The sequence below is a fragment of the Oenanthe melanoleuca genome, chromosome 5, assembly GCF_029582105.1.
Source record: "Oenanthe melanoleuca isolate GR-GAL-2019-014 chromosome 5, OMel1.0, whole genome shotgun sequence".
NCBI lineage: Eukaryota > Metazoa > Chordata > Aves > Passeriformes > Muscicapidae > Oenanthe > Oenanthe melanoleuca.
The window spans coordinates 54,371,131-54,398,282 of record NC_079339.1 but is presented as its reverse complement, the minus strand read 5'-3'; the positions used below and the strand labels follow the sequence as shown (position 1 = coordinate 54,398,282).

Below are 27,152 nucleotides of genomic sequence, written 5' to 3'. Positions count from 1 at the left end.
CTCAATCACTCTGCTAATGAAAAGTTGAAACATCTTGGAATTTACTCCCAACTATTCTGCTTCTATATAGTTATCAACCAAATTGGTACAAACAGGAAAAACAGATCTTGAGAAAGACTAGTTAGGCAGCTTTTACTAGGAAAACACTGGGGAAAAAAATAACTAAATTATCTGAATTCATCCTAAATTACTTGACAGCCTTTGTAATGTTTCATTATTCCACTAAAAAGCCAAATTTAAATGCTTGGTATTAAAAGCCATTACTTTAGAAATACAGTACATAATTAGAAAATTATCATTTTATTTAGAGACCTTGACTCATTTGTACTAATAAAGACCGCAATCGTTTAATATTAATATAACTAACCCCTTCTAGAAATTCTGATGTTACCACAGACAAACACATCACGTGTTTTTGACAACATGAATGCAACTCTCAGATATCCTAAATATCATCTGTAGCAACTAAAAGCAGAGTTTTGACAGATTAGTAATTCTGGATTCAGTTCAGTACTGGCAGGATTGATACAATTTCCTAGGACAAAAGAGAAATCCTGTTCCACCGCATGAAGACAGCTCAGGCTGCCAAGAGTAAAGGGAAGGACCTTCAGCTGTGGATCATTAAGAAACAGACATTTTCAGAAACGGATGTTTTGGAGAACACAGCATCCGGTAAAACCATGGAGTACTTTTTCCATGCTGGACTTGAGAGAACTTAAAATCATTTATTCTGCAAATGAGAAACTGAATGCTTCTATGATGGTTTGTTTTGCTGAGAAAGGAACTTCTTTTCACTTGAAATGAAGGCTAAAAGGATCTGCTTTAAATGTGATTCTGCTAAAAAGAAAGAACACATACAACAGACTGCAAAATCCTTGCCCAGCAAACCACCACCACCATTAGCTGGCACATCCCTACTTCCCACTCTCACATTAGTGTGGTTTGGCTGGGCTTATTTCTCTTTTTAAAGGAACAGCTCCATATGGCTGTGTACAGCCTTGGTCCTGACTGAGGCCTCAAGCCACAGAGCCAGGACTCGAGTTAATGACAGAACAGTTGTGCACATCTCAAACACATGTAGGCACCTCAAAACCAATGAGGAATCCCTGCTGCCCACAACACAGCACTGTGAGGGATATCCAGTGCCTGGAGAGCAAGGAGTGAGCAGAGGGAGAACAAGATCCCACAGGACACACAGGGCCCATTACAAGAGCACCAGGCAACCTGGGCCCTCCTAGAACCCAGCCTGAGAGCATCCCTCTCACAACTCCCAGACTTTGTGGCTGTTCATCCAAAATGCTGGAAAAAATGTTTGGGAGCTTCTAGCCGGGGCCAAAACTGTGATGGGACAGACATGGTCACTCCTAGCTACGTACTCCAACTCTCCACTGGTTCAGGCACACACAAACAGTTTTTACCCAGACAAAGGCCTGATTATTTTTTCATCATTTTACAGGAGACTCCTCTCATCCAATCTGCAGCAGACATCCTCTCTCACTGCACACAGCCTTACCTGGGCACCCAGGCTGCCTTGGCCTAATGCAAGGTTACAATCAGGATTCAGCAAGGCAGAGGAAATTAAAAAGGCTGTTTGTGTAATGAAGAGGAAAATGACAGGTTCTTCTGCTTTGGGCACTACTCTTCCCACTCTGAGATAATCCTTCCTTGAGGCACCAGCACCATTTCAGGGCACACATGGGGCAAGTATTTACTCTTGGCCCTCCTTTAAATAGCTGATACCTGAGAAAAAAGTCAAATTATTCCAAAATTCAACTAGCTGGTAGACAGATGTAAGATCAAGCACAGGTATTTTGATTAAAGCCACTGTAAGACAAACAAAATTGTATTATTTTACAGTAGTGTATTACTGAACAGAATTTTACCTGTTTAGGAATAAAATTTTATTATCTTTTTTCCCCATCCTCACAATCTCCAAGAAACAACACATCAAGTAAGCTGTGCATTTTTTTTTTTTGTTTCTTGTGTTATGAAGTGCTTGGACTTTAAGAGGCTGAGGAAAAGCAGCTGAGCTCTCACAGCAAGCTCAGACAGTGCAGTTTGCCAGCAGCAGCACTTCCCCCTCTCAGCTGCAGAATAAATGGGCTGGAGCAGCACTGTCTCTGCTCCTCTGTGCTCCTATCTGCTCCAGCTCCCCACCCTGCACCTGATACAGCTCCTCTTCTGCAACAGGTCTGGCCAGTTCCTCCCTACTTCCTCATTCTGTGACAGAGCAACAAACTTCCCTGGGTTTTCCTCCTTCCCTGCTCATCCCACCTTTTCCTTGGCACCACCTCACAAGCTGCCATTAATCCTTCAATTCTGGGTAAACCCTTCAAAATCACTGGTCATTTGCAGGTTTTGGGCTTCCTGAGCCCTTAAAGCAAGCAAAAAACAATCTAATCACAAAAACAGCTGAGCACAACAACAACAAAAAACAGGAAGTTTATTTTCCCGTTGTAAGTAATGAACTCACTGAAATCTGCAGGAAGAAGAAGTTTAGAACTATCTGAAAATGTTTAGGGGGGACAAAAGAAAAACAAAACCACCTTGTGACCACAGCAAATGTCTGACTTACAGACACTGAAATGTTTTCTTAATGTACATGGGGAAAAATACACAGGAGGTGTATGAAATTCCCACTGGACTGGTATTTTGAAAATAAACTACATTTTTATTATACTTAATAAGCAATGCTGATGGTCCTTTCTTAAACCGAACTGAAACACATTATTTCATTCCTATGAAAAATATTTAAGAACACATTACTGGTACAAAAACTTCTGGATATATAAATTTCACATAAAAACTTTCAAAACTCTAATTTTAGTTTGTTTTTTAGGTAAATTTTACCTTTATTCTGAGCATAATTCTATACCTCCAACTGGAGAACCACCAACTCAGGTCTTGGCACATTCAATGACAACTTCAAAACTTGTCTTAATTTCAGCAAAAAGATGGGGAAAAAATAAACTGAAAATCTCTCTTTTGGATTAGAATACAAATACAGTCCCTCTTAACATCCTTCAACACAATGATCAGCTCTTGCTTAATTAAAATGTTACCACAAAACACACCAGCCAGAGTAACACAAACATTAACACTCACCTTCCTTCACCTTTCAAACACTGAACCTGATTCAGCAATCCTTAATCAGGCAAAGTGCTTATATAATCAAATGAGAATTATTTCTGAGCATCACAAAACCTGGTCTTAATTCTGAAATGCAGGAAAGAAAAACTCTTACAATGTGGGGACTGATCCTACACTTCTTCAGATTTTGGGCCTCTCAAGCCTAGGAGAACTCTGCAGATAGAATCAGGTTGTATGTTGATTTGATTTCCACCCACTGTCTCAAAGCTCTAAAAACCAGAAACAAAAGTATCACTTTTAAATAAATAAGGATCAGCTTTCCTCTGACTCCACTGCTTTGCTGCAGCAAGCATAGACAAAATATTCTTAAATGGTATCAGCTGCTAAAGTAGTTAACCTAAGCTATAAACCAAAACAAAAAGTACCCTACTTGAAACTTAGAGCCTAAAACATAAGTCACTACAAAAAGCAAATAAAACAACATCCCACCAAAAAGGAAACCCTAACACCTTATCCTTTGTTTATGAATGAAAATTCCACAAAATTCACACAAAACTGTATTTCAGAAAATAGACCTTTTAACTATATAAGAAAATATAATAAAAATTTCTTATTTTTACAGACCTCTCCAGGTTGAAGAGCGTTATCTTCATTTCATCCACAAGATGAATATTTCCACAAGATGAATATGAAATTTCTCTCAACAAAGCACTCCAAAAACCATCCCTCCTTTTCACCTGAGTGTTTACTGAAGGTATGTTTAGAAGTCCAGCACTAGGCTATGGCCTAATTCACTTGTCTAACGAGTGAATTATATTCATAACTGGATGGTGATTAACACTAAGCAGCCCAACACTCACACAAACAGCACAGCAAATCATTCTTTTCAAACTGCCAATCGCTGAGGTCAAAACATTCATGCTTTTAAGTCAAATTACAATCAACTTCCTCCCCACCCATTCTATTATTTCTTATTCATGCATTGACAAGAGCATGGAAGCCACTTCACAAAAAAAAAAAACATTGGGTCTCTTGGAAGAACCTACACTACTGAAAAACCAAAAGAGGGAAAGGGCTTCTTGATTTTTAAAAATAAAACAAAGGAAAAAAAAAAAAAACAACCAAACAAAACCCAATCAAATTTAGTTTCCCCTTTGATTTGTTTTAGATATTTCCTTTTATCCTCCCATCATTTTATCCTCAACTAAACCACCTTTAGGATTAAGCCAAGCAATTGTTTTCTACTCCACTTTTTTTTCAGAAGTTATCCTGACTAATATAGCAACACTTTGAATTACAAGTAATTCACAGGGTTCAGTTCTGGTTTCTGAGGAGATGTTAGGCTTAGATTTTAAAATTAAGAGGAAATAAAAAAAAAATTGCTGCTTTTCTCTTCTACTGGAATACAGATTCATGCTAGAGCCACTCTATCTTTCCAAACCGTTAATGTAATCAAATATTTTCCAATAAAATATTATCAACTTCCTTGAAATATTACTTCTGACAGCAAAGGGAAGACAACACTCTGAAGGATCCTGAAAGCTGAGTTTTTGGAGGTGGAGGCTTGCAGCAGCCCTGCTGACACAGGTTGGTGCTTACCCAGGCTGGATCCTCAGGGCAGCCGTGCCGAGGGAGCCGCGGTCCGGCACGGCGGCTCCTGCCTGCCTACAGCTCCAGCCCGCTTTTCCTGGATAAACACACGTCCCTTCATCATCTGCATAATCCCAGCCTCGCTGATTGCTGCACTGCAACACCAGGGCCTCACTGAGTCCTCTTCCCTGAATTATGGCCACGTAGAACATGACCGGGGGTGTGCCAAACAAGATGATTAAGCAGCAAAATACGACAAGGCGTGAGTTGTATTATTAATATTCCTATCTAGCACTAGCCACAGGAACGAGGGGTTTGTGCAGCCAATAGCAGCTGTGCACAAAGCAAGCTCCACCACTTTGAGTTGCTTTCAAAATAAGAGCAACTATTTCTTTTGAGCAATTTTATTCTCTGGTTGCTTCGACACTGAGTTGTATTTCAGCATTTACAAATTGCTTCCTTTTTCAAACTCTACCTTGAGACAGCGTTGGAGGAAACTCTTAAAAAGGCAGTCTCGAATTACAAGCCTTTATTTTCAGAGAACAAGAGCATAACCATTTTTCAACAAGCTATATTGAACACCAATTCACTGATATAAACATTTCATATATTTAAGAATAGATAGATATATATCAAATCGCCATAAATTTCAGATTCATCAGCACACTCATGTTTCCAAACTTATTAAAAAATAAATTCTAAAGCAAGTTTTAAGGAGTTCATATAAAATAATAAAACATCCAGGAAACCTTATTTAACCTTATTTTGCTTTCAGGGTTTTTTTGTTGGTTTTTTTGGATGTATGAATATGTAACACATGATAATAAATTACTGCATGCTGCACTACCACATTAGTAGAATAAACACTGAAAGCCCACACAGATGAATTTTTGATGCCATAAAAGATCACTTCACAGTGTAGTGATGTTCAATATTCCCTAAGACAAGGCATTTGCTGCTGAACTCCTTTCAGCTGACAATGAGGATCTCCAATGCATGTGGTATCAGCCCTGTCCTCAGCAGTAAACAAAAGAGGGGAGAAAGGGCAGGCAAAGATAGCTGTGCTCAGTCAGGAAGTGAGAAAATAGAAGAGCTTAAGCAGGATCCCAGTTTAAAATTATTTTAACACTATGGCCTTTCTTTAACCTGGTGAGGCTTGCTAGAATGTGCTAAGGAAAGGACAAGGACCCAGTGAAGCAAAGTGAACAATGGATTTCAGTTAAAAAAAACTTTTAAAACCCTAAGAGTACACTACTCTTAGGAAAAAAAAATTAATCTTGCATAATAAAATCAGGAATTACTGTATTATATTAAAACCCAGAATAATTAATTTTAAAATTTTATTCCTAAAAATAAAATAGAATCTGATTGGAAAGCAAAAGACTTCTTGCTCAAAATGAACCAAGAAAGCAACTACTCCAGTCTGGATACTTGAATTTCACCAGGCACTTCATCACCTCTAATCAAGACTTCTTAAAATGCTTGTGGTAGTCTCATTTTTGAAAAGAAAAACAGAAATAATTCAATCAGATTTGTTTCTATTAAAATAAAATTAGAGCAATCTTTCAGTTACTTAGCTGTAATAAAAGCACTGAATCTTAAAGAGTTAGCATAATGTCATGTGCAATTTTTATCTTGTTTTTCCTCAAACCTGACAATAATAACATTTTTTTTAAAGACTGTCATTTTTATGCTGTATTACTCACAAAACACCAACGTAAAAGAATGCTGAGAAATATAAAGAATCAGATTAAAAGCATCCATTAATTCTCCATGCCCAACTGGAGACATCCTGATTTTTCTGGATGTTTACTTAGCACTATGTGATATTCAGGACTAGCTCCCACCAAGTTCACTTGCACTTTGAGTCATCATCCATTCTGTAAATCACCACCTCATGTCTCAGGCTGAGCAGCAAAACCAGCAAGTGAGCAGGTCTAGATAACTAGCAAAGATTCATTCACCCAAGTTACAAACAGCAGAGGAAACAGAGGACAACTCCTCCAAGGAAACATCCCACTAGTCTAAATCATTAAAGCCTCACTTTTCTTCCCAAACTCCTTCCTGCCTTTCCAACAACTTCCACAGCTTCAGAAGTGGGAAAAGCTGGGGTCTTAGACCTGCAGATTTACAAAACTGCAAGCTGGAAGAGGCTACCAAAACAGGTAGCTTAGCCTAAATAAAAACAGTCCCTAAGACATCCTACAGAAGCAACCCTCCATGAATTAATCTGGTAATGTGTGCTCAACTACAACATGTAGTCATGACTTTTACAAAACTCACAGAGAATTTATCATCCATTTAAACAGCTCCTGCCAGCACAGACTTTTCCTCACTATTAAAACCACATGGTTCCTGCTTTAGCTGACAGCATCACTACTACTTCTATTTAACAAGTTATTTCCTCCCCATAAGACACTACGGTCATATCTGCCCACGAGCCTTTTAATAATCTACTCAAAATTATTTTTTAAAATTGTATTGCATAAGGCATTTTCTCTGGGTTTTCCATTATTTAATAGGTCTACATCTCTCTCATCCTCCTACAGCTCCTGCAAGTTTGGCCATGATGCATCCTCATACTGATCTTAGCAGAGCCCCAGCCAGGTCTAACAACGACGCCTCTGTCACACCTCAGAGGAAACAAATCACCCTCATCTGCTCTGGGAGGATGACACAGTACACCCTGGTTAATAACAGATGCTAAAATGCCTGGTCATTCTTAATTATGATAACCCTATCTAGCTGTTACATACAGAGGAATCTTCTGCTGTCTCAGAACTCAGCCACTTTTGGGCTGGTGTTCATAGACAAGGCAAAAAGCTGACCAAGGGCACAAATAGCAAATAGCAAGGGACCACTAGGGGAGTTCGAAAGCACCACTTCAGTTGGGCAAACAGGCACTCTTTCAGAAACACATTTCTATAAACTCTGAAAACCCCCTGAAATTTAAGAAACTGTATACAGCAATTTTAGCCTCATTACTGTATAGAGTAGCAGAAAAAAAAAAAAAAAAGGTAATCAAAAAACAAAAGATGTATTTATGAAAATTGAAAACTACTTTCTCTCAAAAGCAGAACTAGCAGGCAAGACAGATGAACAAAGACCCTCTAAAAAATCTCTTGTCACTTCTTTGCCTCACTTTAAAAGTGAATATGTTTTTTCTTTCATGTGATTTTGACAAAGTCTCCTAGGTTTTAGTTAAATTTGCCTACAATGAAATGATCATTTCTAGAGTAAGTAGGCCATGGAAAACTCCACTTTCCATTTAGTTTCAAACGAGAGATTGTCATTCATTTGAATATTATTTTGTGGCTCAACTTGAACTTTGAGTGTGACATGCTGAAAAGATAATGTTTTTCCCTGGTTTCTATAGCATCTGCTAGAAGCTTCAGGCACACAAAATCAAACCTATTCCAAAGGTACAAAACTTAATCACCTCTTTTGACATTTTGCAGGTTAAGTATCAAACGTGCTCTACTGGAAACACTTTGTTACCCACACGTGTGCAAACCTCTGCTACAGGAGCAAAACTATCTCCCTTGAAGTTAACTATTTAATAACCTGGCACACAGATCCTCTCTCATCAACTCTCCCCATGGAACAGGTCATAAAAGGAACCCCACTCACAAATTAATTAGAAGTTCATCCTCCCTGTTAAATCAACTACCCTGGTCCTGAGCCATGGATTCCTTGGGCCTTTTCTCTATGTTTACCCAGGCTGCACAACACCTTCACACTACTTTTATCTCCTCTCTCCATCCCTAAAAGAGAAAATAACAAAAAAATGCTGGGATACTTCATTTCACATCTCCCACACAGCATCTCACAGGTCAGAAGTGAAATGGCTAAAGAGCCTTTAAACTCTGGCACAGCATCAAGGTGAGAAAGCAGGGCAGCTCCCAGGACTTTCCAACCTGCAGAGGAGGCTTGTGCAGGGATGAAGAAAACTTCCCCTCTTGGATCATCCATGAAGCTCTGCACACACCCAGCAGAAAGCCAGGCCCAGTCCTAGCACCTCAGTAATGATGATTATGGTCTTCTCAAGGTGCTCCCAAAAGCTGCAGCACAAAATAAACCCTTCAGGTAAATTTTCTTTGTGTTATGGCTTAGAAAAATGTTAATAGTAACACTGAGCTTTCTGAAAACTTCAGAAAACAACACTCACAGCTTTCAAATTATCATGATCAGAAATAGTATTCCTCCCTTTAAAAACGAAGTTCAAAATGTTGCATAAATTGACATAATTTAAAAAAAAATTGTAAGACAGGTGGGAAGAGAAAGTAGGGCTTAGGGTTGGATTTCTTTTGCCCTCCCATCAAGATTAGCAAAATATTTGTAGCTGAACTCTTTTTTTTTTATATAACATGAAGAGCAGATAACATCCAGACAGTACCTTTTTTAAACTGCAAGTCCTCTGTCATATTTGTCCCACTAATTCTTCCAAGTCATTAAATGTCTCTTTTTTTAGGCAAACCTACTAAACAGCTTCTTAATATTTTCAAGTAGTTTTGGTCCAGGTAGCATCTGCCAACCTCTGAGCTACATTTAGCATCCTCCCACAGCTGAAGCCTAACAGACTTCTCTATTGAGACTTAAATCAGCAGCCTCTTTGTCTCCATGCAACTGCTCTTTTTATGAATATGGTATGGCAGCACAGAGAGCACAATATGAATTTAAGAAGTGAAGCTGGGAGAAAACTTCTTGTCTGAAGGGGGGGAAAAAAAAGTGAAATTCCACTTATTTCCTCAGTGCAAAAAATAAAATGCAGGCCCTCCCTCCCTGTAGCCATATGGATGCCATCACAGTGGCAAAACAGACATTTCAGTGCTCAGAATCACCCACTGCCCTGTCAGCCAGTTCCCATCCCTTCCTGGGAATGGATCAGATGGAATCATTTTTAAGGGCCATGTTTTACAAGGTAGCTTTTTTTTTTTTTTTCTACAAAGGAAATCTCTACTCATGCAAATGAGCTTCCCTGCAACTTACATCTCCTCACAGGTTTGTCCTAAATTTTACAAGTACAGTATACTGAAATTCCACACTAACTTTTTTCTTTTGTTTAGTATCAGAAGCATGTGGGTTTTTCCAGTATTATGTATGCTGTTGTAAGAACAAACATTAGGACTGATGAGCCAGATTTACTTAACATTGCTGATCACCTTACTTCTTCTAAAACATGAAACCAGGAATATTTGCTTTTAATAGCAACTACTTAAAACAAAACAAAAAGAATAGAAATACTTGTGGACTTTGAACCCAGCCCTGCTGGCTTCTTTAACAGAAGACTGTGCTCTGCAAGTCTGCCATTTGATATGATCATTATACTCATTCTCCAAACACCTTATAACATCAGATTAGTTATCACTAGGTAAAATGACAAATCCATCATCCCCTAACAAATGGTACCTAATACCTTTATTAGACAAACACAGACACCTGACCTTTGACAACTTATTTAAGGATAAAAAAAGTTTTCAGGAGTTTTTCTCCTTCCATTGCTCTAAGGAAGCAATCCCACAGAAGTCCTTTGTGCAATCCTTCACAAAATCAGCACCCCAAAGTGTTTAAAGCCTCTCTAAATAATCCCAGGGCGTGCTCATTTCTCCCAGGACAGACTTCAAGGCACGTGTGTGCATGCACACACCCCCTTCCTTGAACCCAAGTTTGTCACATTAAAGCATCCACTCACTCCCAAGTGGTCAGTGCTAAGAAATGTGCACTCTAGTTTCTGCCTTAGTCATGCACACAGGTAAATATTTTGAAGTACAATTCAACTTCATACAAGAACAACGAAACAGAAAATAAATCAATTCCTTTTGCTTAACACTGTAGGAGATGTTTAAGATTAGCCAAGTGGGAAATTTCATCTTTAATTTTATCATATTTCTAGAGATGAAATACTCAAAATCTCTTTGTTACTTATTATTTGTTTATTCCAAAGGCGTGAAAATGAGTAGTGTTTTTTTTACTAGTCATTTATTTTATCTGTTATTTGCCAAAATCTACCAATCTGACCTCAGAAGTAAATTTAATCTTCCCAAACTTTATAACCTTAGATACCATCTATCACACTATATTCTCCCCAATTCCAAAGATTTAGTTCTGTAGGAGATAAAGTGGATTAAAGACATATTGAAGATTATAGATTATGCAGTTAGAACAAACACAGGCAAGTATTCCAAATAGCTGACCCTACAGAAAGGAATCACATTCTGTTCTCAAGATGATATACAAAAATAGAAAGCACATTCCACTAGGAAAATATTTACTTAATAATTTATCATTTAAGAACTACTACTGTACAAATGAAAGTACAAACTACACCATATTGAAATCCATGTGAAGATACATGTGTAATGATTACAACATCTTCAATTTCAGTTGTGATTGGATTTACAAAGTTTACTCTCTTCCAGCGTGAATCACACTCCACTTTTCCCTCAAAGTCCTACATTTAAAAGAGATTCCATTTTTTTTGGATACAAGAGGTTGACATACACAGTGCTGCCAAAAAAAATCTAGAAATAAAAGGATAAAAATCTCCAAGTATCCAATTGGAAAGAAATACCAGTGAGATATAAGAATCAATTTAGTCCAGACATTAATAACTTCCTTAATGATCTAATGATTAAAATAGCATATAGATAACATCATCCAAGGATATTAAATAGAGAACTTTGAGTAGCAGTAAAGTCAGAAATAATACAAAGGAACCAAAGCAAAATCCTTACACGGCCAGAAAATAATGCGAAATTCAGTTTGGAAAAACATCAGCTAATACATCTGGGAAAAATAATCCCAAATATAGATGTTCAATAAAGACAAGAAACCTGGGAAACAACAAGGCAGAAAAACTGCATTAACCACAAATGCAGCATGAGGGGAAAAAAAATTTAAAAAAAAATAAAGAGTGTCTGTCCAGCCACTGAATCCAGGAATGGGGAGAAGGCTGAATTATTTCCCTTTCACCCATCTGACAATTCTCCCAAAATGAAGCACACACAGGGGGTGCTCTATTCCACTCCTTGTTGCAGCTCTAGACACAAGATAGCTCCTGCTCCTTCAGACATTTAAAACTACATGTGCAAAAATACTATCAAGTACTGAGTGCTTTAGCTTAAAAGAACTTTAAAAAAAAATCAGTCTGTGAATTTTTTATTGTATATGATATGGTGTTTTAGAGATCTTTTTTTCATATTTGATATATCAGAGCTCTTGAATCCAGAAGTATAATACCTCTCCAAAAGCAAATAAACATGAAAATATGCTCATTTCCAAACAATTTGCTTTTTATTGACCATGAAGTTTTGGAACATCTCACCACAACTGAAACCACTTTGAAGATTTTGGCTCTAAAATGAGTTTTTACCATGGTGCAACGCCTGTTCATGTTGGGAACAACTGTACAAAACAAGGGAAAATAAACCAAGACTGAACTCAGGTCAAATGAGGTCACCTTAGAATCTATATGAAGGGCATGGCAATCCTCCTCTCTGCAAAGTCCTTGATTAATAAAATTTCTGCAAGAGGAATGATTGTTCCTTACCAAGCAGGAAATAAGAAACTTGCTTAGAGATACTCAAAACCTGCTTCTAGCCATTTTTTCCCTAGGAATTATAGCATTCTTCCATTAGAAGAATATCCCAAAAATTTAAGAAAAATACTTTTGCATTCCTAATGGAAATTAGAATCTCCCCAATTCCACTACAGTCAGAATCAGCTCAGAAGCATGTACAGAAATTCTAAGTATTATTTGGGTTTTGTAGATTGTTTTTTTCTGCTGTGAGGGTGGGGATGTTCCCCTCAAGAGTGTTAATTGGAAGATTCTGTCCCACTTGAGATTATGGGATACCTGAACCAAAGCTTAAACTCGGCCCATGAAGCAAGAGCTCCAAATGCTGTTTATTGAACTTGACTGTGCACATTAGTTAAAGAGAGGAATTATTAACAAAATACTAAAAAAGAGATTCTGACAAGATCATTTACTCTGTGGCTGTCTTTTAAGATAGAAAATCTTTTTTATTTATTATTTGGGACACTTGTTTGTTCTTCCTGAAATTAAAGAAGAGTGCAAAATTTCACTCTGTGACCTGGAATTTCACAGTTAATAGGAGGATGGAGTAAACATAACCTCAAGTACTTTGTTCCTCTCTCCTTCCTTGCCATGATTCCCGCTGACTCATGGCAATGAAGTGTTTAGAATTTTTCCAGAAGCCTTTTCACTGCCTGGCTTGTGCCTAACCCACAGTATAGAACTCATTTACTCAGTTCTCTAATATTAGGAGACTCACAGCAGCTCTTTTTACTTGTGACTACAGAGATTTAATCTGGCAGCTCTGATCATATTCTAAAGCAATTTACAGCAACAGAAACTTCTTTTGAGATTATGGCATCCAAAATATAAGCTAACAACCACCCTGAAGTGCTGACTACTTCTTGAAGGTCATCTAAAAAGTCCTGCATCCCAACCCTGTCCCACATATATAATGGATCTGCTCCCACATCTTTGTCATCCAACCATACCACCACTTTTCAAAGAGCCAAGCCCAGGTGCCAGAACTCTAGTTATGGTCCCCATCACTTAAGGCATACAATTCTGGAGCTGCTCTTGTCAGAGAACCACTTCTTTCCATCAGCCTGCCTAGCCCTAAAAGGAGAAACTGAAGCAGCATTTAGTCCAGAGTAAAATACTTGTTCTAGTCTGGGTGCAGTAAAAAAGAGATACAAATTTGTACTAAGATATCCTATTAAAGACAAATCATAGCAGTGGCTGGCTATTTTTCTCTCTCTCTACCTCACCTTCTCATCCTTTCTGCACTTTTTAAAGATGAATAGAAATTTCAACCACTGCAGTTTCTTAGGACCAGTGAAGAAGGAGGTTTTGTTTCCTAGTAAACAGGAGAGGAGGAGAAAAAAAGCAAGAAATATTCACGAGAGTGCATGGGGGAGAAAGAAAAAGGAAAATTATTGCATGAATAACAGATACAAAAGACTGTCTTGCAGCAAGGTCTGATTACTGCAATAGAGGCAGGATGGAGCTGGCATGTTCTTCCCAGGGTGGATCTCCATCCTGACAGGTCTAGTCTTGCCTCCAGAAATGCACAAAAACAACCACTGCAACACATGGATGGAGCTGAAGATGAGCAGACTTTTTTTTTTCTGTATAAATACAGCTAATTTCATTATATGGAGTTTGTCAATAACCTCTGCAATCCCCTCCACCTGGAGTGCTCCTTTTACACGTGTGAGTTTTATCACCCTCTTGTGGAAAAATACCTTCTCAGTGTCTGTCTGAGGGTGCAGGAAGAAAAAGAAGTGGTAGGAAGAAAGGCAGTGATAAGGAACAAGGGAAGAAGAAAACAGAAAACAGGGCTGGGTGGAATAAAGGGAAAGTGAAGGAGAACCAAGATGACACAGTATCACCTCAACTTCTTCAAAAAGCTATCCCAAAAATGTTATTTGAAAACACCAAGAGAGCGAGCTGCCAAATTTACTCTCCCTTGGTAACACTGACAATATTCAACCAGTAAGTTTTGTTCTCTACAGTGACTCAAGCACTGTCTCAGCTGTAATCACCATCTTTTGCATTTTTGTTCACACATAGATGGGAAAACATATTCCCTTTATGCAGTTTTGATCAGTTAACCTTACATGAAATCAGAAAACACTATCTACACTTCCTAATTTATACAGAGACTGCACATAACATCTATGCCCTGCTGTTGGAATGTGAAAGTGGAAAGCACATGAGCAAGACTTGCCAAGAAAACTAATGAAAGTTTATGAGTTCATAGTACATCCTATTGAGTAACATAAAGGAAAAATAAGGATATTTAATATTTAATATTTAATATTCCTCTAAAATCTGAAATCATCCTTCCCTCAATTTCTGACTATCCAGAGTATCAATTTGTAATAAAAGAAATTTAAGTTGCAGTAGATTTCCTTTGCAGCATAAACCATACAACAAAAACATTGAAAGCAACAAATAAATTTGCTATCATCTACACTGTAAAACTTGAAAATCCAAGTTCAGCACAAGCCCATTAAAAAAAAAAAAAAAAAAAAAAAAAAAAAGCCAAGAAAGTCATAATAACATTAAACTCATGACACTGCAAAACACAGAAATCCTAAACAACAGAAGCACACCTCAGACTAGGTAGCTATACCACAAGAATGATGAAAAAATACATCTCACATAATGCACCCCAAAACTTCCTGAAAACCTTCCAGGAATCCCACAGAAAACTACAGACCACATCCAACACAAACTATAGTTCTTCTTAATGACACTCAAGTTTTTTTCTGATACTCCCTAAAAGAGTATCAGAAAAGAGTCAGAAACTCCCTAACAATTCTAATGACACATGTCCTTAAACTTATAATAAAAAATACCCAAAGAAATGCTTCCCCCATAGCCAAATTACATTTTTGTCCAGCCAGCTTTCACAATGAAAATATAAAACTGATAACCATGCAATTTACATTTATTTCATTGTTTTAATCAAAATCTGACAGCAAAGAACTTCTCCAGACAACACACAATATGAACTTAACCTAATTCTTTACCACGGTATCTGATTTTTCAGAATAAAAATTGCTGTAACTGAGTAGTTTATCATATCTCCTGCTGGGGGTCAAGCTCTAAAACTGATACATTTAACCAGCAGGGGCACACAGGCATCAGCATTTACTCACCACCCCCAGATACCACTGGGTTTATTTCAACTTCTACAAAATACCATCAAATAAGGACAGCTGAATCTTCAACTGATGTTTTGCACCTTTTCCAATTCATAAAAATCTTCAGAAATACCCTAATTATGCACAAACTTCTGTAATCATATCAGCAGACTGCTTGTCTCCAAGTCTCTTGTAACTCAGTTCTGAAGTCCAACACTGAGGTATCAGAACAAGCTCTTCAGCTCGGGAACACAAGGAGCTGCTGTTACAGAGGAGCTGGCACCATGTCCAACCATGTAAAACAGACTTTACAGCAATCTGATATTCTATGTTTTCTTTTAGGAAGCTACCCAGAAACGATCCATTTCACTTTTTTGCTTTCTGCCCATTAACCAGGTAGAGCAACTCTGCTATATTATTTTCCTTCTCTGTCCCAGACTCTTGCAGATGCTACAGGAAGGACCTTGCCCTTCACTTACAAGGAGATACAACAGTTAAGAATCTGTCACACATATTGGAAAGGAAGTAGAGTGGTAAAAATCAATAGAGAGAATAAATACAAAATAATGATCCTTTTTTATAAAATGTATTTAAAATGTTACAAGTGTTTTAAAATAAAATCTTAAACACTTTGTATTCAAGCAAAAAAAATAAAACACTTAATATCAGACATACTGTGACTTGAAAAATAAACTTCCTACAGGAAATTCAAAAGTAAATTGATACTGACGTGTATATTTTAAAAATGTATATACTCTTAGATTTGTTATAACAATTAGAAAATAATTACTGGTGAAAAATCTTCCATTACTGTGGATCATTATTACTCCTGATCAAACTGATTCACCTTCAGTCTGACTTCAAGACTTCATTGAAAACAGACAAAATTTTCAACCAACTGCAACAACTAAGGGCAGAGAAGTATTTCACACTGATTCTTTGGACAGCTGCCTTATCTTTTGAAATGCTTGATAAAGATCCTCAGACTGTAGCTGCACTGTTTTTTACTTTAAGCAGAAAACCACAGACACAGAAACTATCAACCCTACATAAATATCCACCAGCGTTTCAGATCTGCTGAATTAACTGTTTGAGAGGACACAGGATCAAGCACATCACTAAAACCAGGAGGAGGTGGAATGTTTCTAACAATCTGTTTTACACCATGGCCCCACAGACACTTCTCTCAGCAGATGAGAGGCCACACTTGGCTCGATAACTTCTCAAAGAGATTCTGCCACCAGAAAAAACTCTCTTGTCATTGCACCTGCAACCACACTGACACAACCAGGGAGATTTCAAAGGAAGAGGAACGCTGCCATACCCAGCAGAAGCAAGATTCTAGTATTTTTCTAATAGACTTGCCTTAACCTCTTATGAAGCAAAGTGAGTCCATTTGCTGATACTTGTGAATTATACAGTTACCAAGATGACAGTAATCCATAAATACCCACCTTACCAAAACTCCCTGAACTCCCCAAGTCCTCTCCTCTGTTACTAAGGAATTTTGCCAGATCGAGCCAAAGAAACAGTAATAACTTGAATGAAAAAAACTGTAGGTGAAAGGAAGCTACCCTGAACCTAAAAATAGTTGTGTGTCCTCCTCCCACTCCCCAGAAAGCATTAATGAAAGTGTTCTTTTCTCAGGGAGGCAGGAGCTTACAATGGATGAATGTGAAAGGACTGCTGCCTTACTATGAAGCTCTGCTAATGAACAGAAGAAATATCCCATTTTAAAAACAGAAGAAAAATCAAATAAACTAAAAACCTAAACTTTGTATAAGACCTTAAACAGATTTATAGCTTATTTATATACACAGATATATGATACACATGTAATATACATAAACACAGATTTTATAAATACACACATAATTTCAGAGATATGGAAAATGTGCTCTTTCATAACAGTAAAGCTCCATAACATAATCAATTATAAGGGCAGCACTATACTTCAACAATCATGTGCACCATATAGAAATAATAACTTGGCTGAATCAGAACTTGTACTTGTTGAAGGTACTTCAGGAAAGGAATATAAAGGAGGTACTTATTACAGAAACAGGAGGTTTTATTACAGACCCATAGGGTTACACTTGGGCACAGAAAAGAAAATGGCAATATTATTAGAGAGTTAAGTGGTACTGGGAAATGTTATAAAGACATACTGTACAAGTACAGACTGAAACCAAAAGATTTTCATGATGATGACCAGGTTGGACAGAGCTTTGAGCAACCTGGTCTGTGGAAGGTGTCTCTGTCCATGGCAGGAAGTTGGAACAAGATGGTCTTTAAGATCCCTTCCAACCCAAACCATTCTGTGACTCTGTGATTCTGTGATGAAGTCTAAACATCCTGCAGAAAGCTATCAAGGTTTTAGACTCAATTTTGTGAAGAGTACAGAAATACATTTTACATAATTACAACTTACTTCAGTTTAAAAATAATTAAAAGGAAAAAAGAAAAGGAAAAGGTGGGAATCATCATCACTAAACACTTCCAGAAGCCAGACTGAGAAATTACAGAAGTAAAACAATTACTGAACTGGAGGTTTCAGAAGCAAAGCAAAACAAAACAAAATCAAATCACCTTCCCCCAAAAAACAAAAAAAATAACCCACCACCACTCTGGCCATAGAAAAATTGCCAGTCCTAGAGAGACTCAGAAATTAATATAGAGAACTAACTGGAAACATTGGAAGATCAGCAGTAAGCTGACAGAATTCCTCATCAACTGCACTTTCACTCACACTGTTAAGATAAGAGGGTATTTCTTTTTCTTAAATCTGCCCATTCTCTACAAATCTTGCCTTACAAAACTACATTCCCAATGTGAGAAACAGCAACAAGCAACCAAAAAAAAAAAAAAAAAATAAACCAAAAAAAACCAATGTAATTAGTGTATTGCTATTTCTAAACACCATCAAATAAATACTTTCTAGAAACAACCAAAAACCTTTAAGATTATTGGAAAAAATATTCTACAATCAACAGATGTAAACAAATTATAAAGAAAGTTAAGTGCATATACAAAAGCCAGCTAACAAGAGCACAAAGAAGTGAAGAAATTTATTACTTATGACTAGAACATCATACATATTCATAAAAAAAATACTAAGTGGGCTAAGTCCTTCTTCCTTTTGAGACTGTGGCCCTGTTCCCAAATCTTACACAGAGATGGCCTATTATGTCCAGATTTATATCAACCAGAACAGGCATAAAATTCCTAGAAGCAGTTCCAGGATTCATCCCTGATTATGTACATGCAGCTCAAACCAAGTTCCAGTGTTTCTTTCAAGCAATAAATTAGAAGTCCTAAGATCTATTTCTAATTCTGTAAATAAAGCTGAATTTTATTTTGGGAAATCATAACCACTATGACCCTAAATTCCTGTTTATATACAAGAAGAAAGCATTTAGCCTAGTGATTTTATTAACAGTTTACTGATATTTGTATATCTGATATCTGTAAAACATTCCAGGTTTCTCAAATGAAGAACAGCACAGACAAGATGAGCAGGCAGGTCCCATGGAAGCCAACAGAAAACAGCAGTTCTGTCTTTCTTCTTCTACAACTCAACATATAACTATTTCCCATATGAAGAGTTTTAGGTGGCATCCATAGGTCTGCAAAGGCCAGACTTTTTTCATGATAAAGGAATATTTTAAAAATTCAAAAGTAACTGTGTTTGAACAGGAAGGTGCACATCCTGCAGTTCTCAGTCAAGAGTCTTTTCAAATTGTTAGGATTTTTATTATTTAGGAACTTCAGTATTTGACCAATAGATAGGATTCATAAGAAAAGCTTATAAGAAAATCTCAACTATACAGAAATAATTTAATGATCAAAAGCAAATAGCAAGTGGAAAGAGATTTTTCCCTTTTTGACTATGCAATGCTCTTTTGTTGCCACTACACCAATTCTTTAATGCCATGGAAACTATCTGATAAATGTATTAGAAGCTCAATAAATTTCATAATATTGAGGTAGCAAAGCAATTGGTATTGTTGACAGAACTTCTGCTCTGAGCACTTATTTGAAGGAGGAAAAATATCTAAAAATAAAAATCATACTTTGAAATTTTTTCAACAAAAATATACAATAGTTACAGAGAACATGAAAGTAACCTTCAGTAATTATGTTAAATCATTTGAAAATGTGGAAGGATGACAGAAAAAAACCCCACACCTTGAATTACAAAAACTGGATACAAATGATTTAACAATTAACAGTCTCACTTTTGGATGGTTTGCTTTGCCTAATTTCTGTATTTGTAATGAGGGCAAGGGGAGTGGGAACGATGCTGTGAGCTACATCCAAGTTTGCTGTTCAATTTCTCAGGATGCTCAATGTGCATTCCTTAGACACATAATGTTTTTATCATCTCTGTAAATGCCTTCATCCTCTGAACACGCCCCTCCCTCTACAGACACTGGGCAGAAACATAAACGAACTCCCCCTCCCCCTTTTGCAGGCAATTCTGAAATTGCTCTGTTTTCACATGTCCAGCACTACAATATACTCTTTTTCCAGCCAAATGCTTTCTAACATTGCACTCCTGCTGTTCCACCTCTAGAGACTTCTAAGTAAAAAGAGCAGCTATACAAAATGAAAGCAAAATAGCCCTCCAATAAATAATACACCTACCCAATACATCTACAATCCTATTTTCCTCTACAGAACAAGCACAGATTTGAGGCATGCCACAAACCTGGTTAGCAAACCTGGGAGGGAATCTAAGGCACACAGATGGAATCACTCAATCCCAAAAAAGGGCCCTTCACCAGGACTGCTATGCCACAAGCCAGTTACCTAAGGCACCTGTCAGCCCAGATGATACCAGCAGCCTCTTCAAAGTAAAGCCAAAATCCATCATGCACTGCAAGATTCACCAGGGAAAAGCATGCAACCTTCAAAAAAATGCATGTGAGAAACATACAGAGGAGCACACAGGCAAAATGCAATTGTGTCATAACTCCTCCCATGTGCACTTCTCAGCCCTTTATACGTGAAACAAAGGAGAAAACACTGGTTTAAAGTGTTACACTGGACAATAGTCAGATTTTAAAAGATAACTTCAAATCAGATTTAGTCACAATGCAATAAAGAAAAATATAATGAAATCATCTAAAAATTCAAGTCTTTAGGCAAACAGCAGTTTTGTGACTTGGGGCTTTTGAAAGCCTGAACTCAGCCCAGCAGAGCCTCAGAAAGAGCACCTTGTTTTCCAAATACATTAAATGTTTATTTACAAACTTACACCATATACACACTTTTTTTTAAAAAATATGAGAGTAACAACTTCATTTCTCTATACTTTTTCTTTCTCTGAAATGAACAACAATGAAGATTCCAGTTCTTCTTATTCCATTTCCTAAACAGCAGCTTATCCTTCAGCCTAGCACACAGCATCAAAACACAGTATCTCTTTTTTCTTTCCCAAAATATTTTTATTACCAAATGAACAACAACAAGGCTGGTTTATCTATCTGTTTTTGCAGTACAGGCGTGGATGCTCAGAGAAGGCAACAGACTGCATTAAAACACTACCAAAACAAGCCATTTCACTGTATGTGACTCTGCCCCTAGGGAAAGGAAGGAGAACAGATAAGATGTGACAGATGTGTAGTCACGTCACTTAATACACTACTGGAAGGTGCTCAGATCATTATGGTGACAGGCAGAGTATAAAAACTTGCAAGGAATGGACCAAGCAGTTACCCAGTTTTCTGCATACATGATTCTTGTAATCACAGAAGATACTGAAGGCCATGAAGCACTGTTTGAGATAAGGCAGCCTGTCAAAGTCAATATGCAATATATTAAAAAAAAAAAAAAAAAAAACCAGAAGGGAGCATAGCATGTATGTTTGTGTAAGCAAAAGCCCTCCATCATGCATATGAAATACATCTGATGAATATGAATTTGAAGTCTGTCCTCTAAAAATTTCCCATATTGAAATATTTCTGAAGAGGTTTAATTAAACTTGAAATTTACCAAACCAGGAAGCTTATCAACTGTACATCTCCAAACTAAGTTCAGTTTTCTGAGACTTTGAAAAACTGTTTTGCTGGTATCTCTTCTCTATTTCAGTTTAAAAGACAAAATTTTCCAGGATAAAAATGGAAATCATATGGTTACTGGACAGAAGTAATAGGACTGGTCACTTGTTGGAAGCAATGTAAACCTAAGAGTTAAAAAATAATCAGGACTTTCATGACACTGGTCAGGAAAGGTATGAAAACACAGGAGAAAATAATTTCCTTGCTTCTTGCAGACTTAACAATCCTGAATGTTACAAATATTAATGTAGGTCAAGAATATTTGCAAACAGCAGAACGATTTTTAGCTGCCAGTGTCCCTTCTGCAGGGACCAACAGCACTGCTGTTCAGAGAGACTGTTAGGCCCAAATCCCAAAAAATTAACCAGCACAGGTAGATCCCTGCACCTCTGGGAATCCACTTTAAGGTAAAGAGGGAAAACTAACTCCCAGGATCAGATTCTTAATTTGAAGCTGGACCACTGTAACTCATTATGACACTAATCATAAATGTCTCACCAACACTCTCTGCTCCCCATCTGTTTGTTTTATCTTATTATAGTTTTATATCTCAATCCTCAGGACTGGCTGCAGCAGTCAAATTAAACACCTGGACATGCCTGTGTTTCTGCAAGGCAAGGGTCTCACTATTTTACATATGCTAGTGCCCATGCCTGGTTTACTCCTGAATGGGACTACAGAACGGGGTGGAATAATTGCAACACCAATTTCTTCATTGTTACAAATACAAATCTCAAAGTTTTCCACTAATCCCATCATTTAAGCCAAAGGATAAACTCCAGTCACCTTCCAAAATGCAGCAACTGGTATGAAATAACTTGCATATCAAAAATTACCTGGAAAAGTGTAAAACTGAGCTTTAAAATTAGTTGAAAGAATATTTGCTTCTTTATCATATTGTCACAATACAAAAAAAGAGTTCAACAGCAAAGAGCAAAAATTTTTAGAATCATAGAATAACCTGAGTTGAAAGAAACCCACCAGATCAATGAAGTCCAACTCCTGGCCCTGCACAGGATCAGCCAAAGAATCACAAATAATATTTACTGCAGACTACAAAGTCAAATCAGTGGCACCAACCAACCCTAAACTGAGAAATAAAAGTCATCACCAGGCACAGTGCAGGGGGTCTGGGTGCACCTTCCATTTAACTCAGGATATTCCATTTGTGAATTCCTACAGGGAGCCACAGAAAGAAGCTCACAATATTTTAATGACAGCTCCACTGGAACTAATCCTAGAATCCTACTGTTACTTAAAGACACACATTAAGGTGAGAGATTTTTGGGGGTTTGGGGTTTCTTTTTTTTTTTTTTTGCAACTACTGTATCCTTATGAAGTGGGGTTGAGAACTAACCAAAGTGCAGTTCCATGTTTATTTTATATTTCAATGCTCTGATTAACAAAATTGTCAAACAACACAGATGAGAGAATGTGAGGAATATACTTGCCCAAAAAGGAACAAAAGGCATATACATAGTATTAAACCTATTGAACTTCCTATTTTCCAGAATCATCAGCACCAGCCATGTCCATTTTCACTACTTATAGCAGAAATGAAGAATTGCAATGAAAAAAATACAGAGATGTAAATAAACCATTTGAGAAGTCACTGTTGAAGACTTCTGAAAGGTGAGTTTCCCTTCCTCACCAGACAGACATTCTGAGAGGTGCTTCTGACTCCTGGATTCGTAGCAAAATTCAGTGACAACTAGAATTCAGGGGAAGCATTCAAGGTATCACAGAGATACTGGCATCTTTTTAAGAGCAGTATGATGAATCATATTTTTCCTTCACAAATTAGAGGTTAAACCTGCCAGCAGAAACTCAACCAAGGCTGGGATATGCAAGAACTCAAAACAGTAGAGCTTTGCCTAAGACTAGATTGGCAGCAGCATCTTTTCTCTTGGGAGGCTGCAGCTCATGGGACCTTTCCATTTCAAAATCCAGCAGAAGGCAGGCCCTGAGAGCTATCCATGCCCAAATGGTATGAGAGGGGATCCCACCTCCTCTCTTGCTGTAGGGGCTGCAGCTGGCACCACTATCACAGGGTGCAAATCCACACAGCAAGGAAAGATACTAAAAACCAGTTTCCTTCCATTCAGAAATCCATTTGCCCTTACCAAAATTACTGCTGATTTATGTCAACTGCTGAGGAATCACAAACCAGAATCACAAACTTGCACAAAGTCTGAGAGCCTTGAAAATTCAAGTCATGGTATGGGTTAACATCAGCATTTTAAACTTTCAAAAGTATTGCAAACAATTACCACACCCTCAAGTCACAGATAAAATATTTTGTAGAGCTTAAATACATATAAATCCGGCATGAAACATTTCTCAATGCTGGCAAAATCTCCCTGCAATTCCTGACAACAGAATGCTTTGATTTTAGAAGTTAGTTGCACAGCAAAAATTGTTTTACTTGTTAAAATCTGTATTTGGTCTTACCTTTTAGCAGAGGCAGGGGAGTTAACTCGATAGGCTTGCCCTGAGACCTAAACTGGGAGGAGCTTTGTGACCTCTTCTGTCTGGCTTTTCTGACGGACTTCCGAGAAAATCCGTCTACTTTATCCACTGATGGAGGAGTAGTTGGTGCTGAGGACATATCCCTACTGAAGGAAAGCACATGTTAAAAATGAGTTCCAAATGAATGAAACAGGTAAAGATTAACCCAAATTTTCCAAGTATCTTCTTCCTGCACTGCTTTCTTGTTGACAACTCAACACGGATACACTGTTAAGAGATCTAACCCATTTTATGGATGGAATAAACTTAGAGGAACTTAATTACTAGGGCAGTAATTCCTCTTGCTTACTTTTTTATCTTTGTCTTCCATTTGCCAAAAATTTCAGACCTAATGCTGACATCACTGCATTCAAAACTTCATACACCTATAGACCTGACTGTACCTTTAAATTATGCATTCTTTGGGATAAAGTCATTTCAACTCACTCTGCTGAAGAACGGGTACACAAAAAGGCACGGATGGTTTTTTGGCATTAAGGTCACCCATATGCACAGGACAGAACAAAAATTCCATTTATTTGCCACACCTACATAAAAGATTTCACAGAAATTTAAGAAGGTATAGTAAAAAGTACTGCTATGTTTCACAATTTCACTAACACTGACAAATTGTACATATTACTTCTTTATTCTCCATTTCAGAAATACTCAGTTATTTTCCTGTGAGTCCCTTTATATGTAGTTATTCCATGTCCTGGCATTTCTGGACTGGCAGTGTGGTAGCTGTAACTGCTCTAAGGGCATGAGACAGACAAGGTTTGCATGGAGAGGCAGAGAGCCAAAAAAGGCTTCTGCAAGCAAAAGTTTGTTTCCCAACTCCAGCTGGCCTAAGCAATAAGCATTGCTTCTTTCCTACAAAACCTTGGTGGTACTCCTGCAGCTGATTTTGTACCACTAGCAAACACTGAATTAATGCATCCAGCTGTTTTATTTACCAGTCTGGTCCTGCCTGTTAAAAAGGCCCATCAGAGCTTGATGAAACACATGAGTAATACTCAAGGGAGAGGAGACAGGAGGAATTCAGGCCTACATGTTACAAGCAGCTCTGTGCACAGTTAGCTCCACCAGCATGGGCAGCTCCACTGAAATCAGCAGCCTCGTCTGCATTAATGCCACGACCATTAACGAGGGCAGCTCTGTTGATTTCGGCCAGGACAGACACCCGTGCAAAGTTAAGCATCGGCGTAAGCACTTGCAGGATCAGGGTCTTAGAACGTGTCCTTGGAAAGCATTACTCATCCCCAACGTCTCTTGACTTCAATTATCAAAGTGACTCTGTGCTACAAGAAGTTGATTCCACAACATACAGAAGACTTTCGAGTACTTATTATTTTTATTGAAATATCTGGTTACTCGTGTGCTTCACAGATTACCAAACCCACTGAAACAGAAATTATTTGGGTTTGTCTTTTGTAAGAAAAGCTTTCGAAAGCATGATTTGTTGCAATAGTGTAAACAAGCTCCAAAAGATAAGGACTATTTAATGCAAAACTACATATAGGTGCACTGAATCTATCAAAAATGGAGTATAAACTCCATAGCTTCCTCAAGGAAGCATGTGCAGCACCCAGAAGCTAAACTGTGCAGCTGGCAGTACAATAATGAAAAAAAACCTTATTCCATCTTTTTGATTTCTCCTGAGGTATTCTTCTGCTACCAGCTTAGCCTTTCTAAATATAATATACTATCAGCAACATGAACCCGTACCTTAAACTGGTCTTGTTTATCATCTGGGCGAAAAAAAAATATGCCACCATCACCAGGGCATTCAGGCCCCGGCCAAGATTAATAAATAAAAAAGTCAGATAAACTGGAATAGAATGGCCTGTACTTTAGTAACCCACTTCTAAGATTTCAACAGTCCGCCAAAAAACACACAAAGTTACCTGTTACATAAACCAAATTCTGAAAATATCAGCAAAAATATATTCCCTAAACATGGATCGGTTTGGCCCCATCTCATCTCATCAGAAAGCTTCCCCTCCTCATCACGTGCATCATTAAAGTGTAACCATCCCTGCAGAAATGTTTGCACGCTCTCCCCAAATTAAATTACCAAAAAAAAAAAAAAATAATAATAATAATAATGGACAGCGACTAAAGTAGATCACTTAAACTGCAGGATCATTGTGTCAGCAAGGAGCTTTACTGACACTTCTCTGCTGTAAATTTAGTAACAGTTTCCCTAACCTGCTTTATAAATTATTAAAATCTAATTCTAATTCAACAAGACTACATCCAGCCTAACAACCTTACAGTAAACACTGATCTTTTTTTCGTCTCTCCAAATGAACATTCGCTGCCCTGCATACACTATCACAGGGAAATACTCTGTTTCCACCAACAGTGGGGGGGAGGGGGGGCGGGGGGAATAAAGCCCGAGATTATTTATTGTGTGCGAGGGGGAAAGCTGCAAACCCGGCCACCGCTCCCCGCTTCCTCCGCTCTATTCCCCGAGTATTTTGGTAAATACGAAGCCACGCTCATCAGATCCGCCGGTCCCGGGGGTGGGGGGGCGGGGGGAGAAGTGAAAATACCGACGGATATCGGCGGGGAAAGGGAGCAGAGGCGCAATTCCCCGCTCCCGGCTGTCATTTCCAGACGGGATCTCCGCAGCTGGAACATGTCCTCCCGCAGCCCTCCGCGCCTCCTCCCGCACCGCCGGGCCGGCGATGGAGTTACCTTGGCGCTCCTGGTAGAGAAGCCGGAGACGGAGGGAGGCGGCGGCGGCCTTGGCGGAGCGCGGCCGATGGCTGGCGGCGGCGGCGGCCCGAGTGCGGTTCTCGCCGGGCTCGGTCGCTGCCGCGGCGGCGCAGCAGCCCTGTAGGCCTCGGCCTCGGCGGCGGCGGCAGCGCGGCCTCCCCGGCGCAGGGCGGCGTCGGCGGCGGGTTCAGGCGCGGGCGGCTCCGCTCAGTCCCGTGCACTCCCCGCTGCCTGCGGTGCTGCTGCCTCTTCACATTCCCGGAGAAGGGCCCTGCGAGGCGGGAGGGAGCCGAGCCGAGCCGAGGGGGAGCGGCGGGCGCGGGGGGGGAGCAATGCCGGGCAGGGCGGGGAGCGCTGCTGTTCCGCCGGCGGCTGGCGCGGGGGAGAGCGAGCCGAGGGTCCCGGTGGGCGTCGGGGTCTCGCTCCTATTGTGGCTCTCAGCGGGCTCCGGCCATGGCACTCGCTCGCACGCACTCGCTCTCGCTCACAACC

At 38.7% G+C, this 27,152-nt stretch overlaps 1 protein-coding gene across 8 annotated transcripts in view; it reads right to left on the bottom strand.

The window, feature by feature from the left end:
- The window catches only part of PPP2R5E (protein phosphatase 2 regulatory subunit B'epsilon), a 78,216-nt gene that overhangs the window by 46,052 nt on the left and 5,012 nt on the right, over window positions 1–27,152 (bottom strand). For 4 of the 8 annotated variants that reach the window (XM_056492108.1, XM_056492109.1, XM_056492110.1 and 1 more), the window contains one exon: window positions 23,880–24,043. In XM_056492108.1, the coding sequence (XP_056348083.1) occupies window positions 23,880–24,043 (164 nt within the window). Of the gene's footprint in view, window positions 1–23,879; window positions 24,044–26,639; window positions 27,142–27,152 lie in introns of those variants that run through there. The other 4 variants (XM_056492112.1, XM_056492114.1, XM_056492116.1 and 1 more) reach the window with 3 other exon arrangements.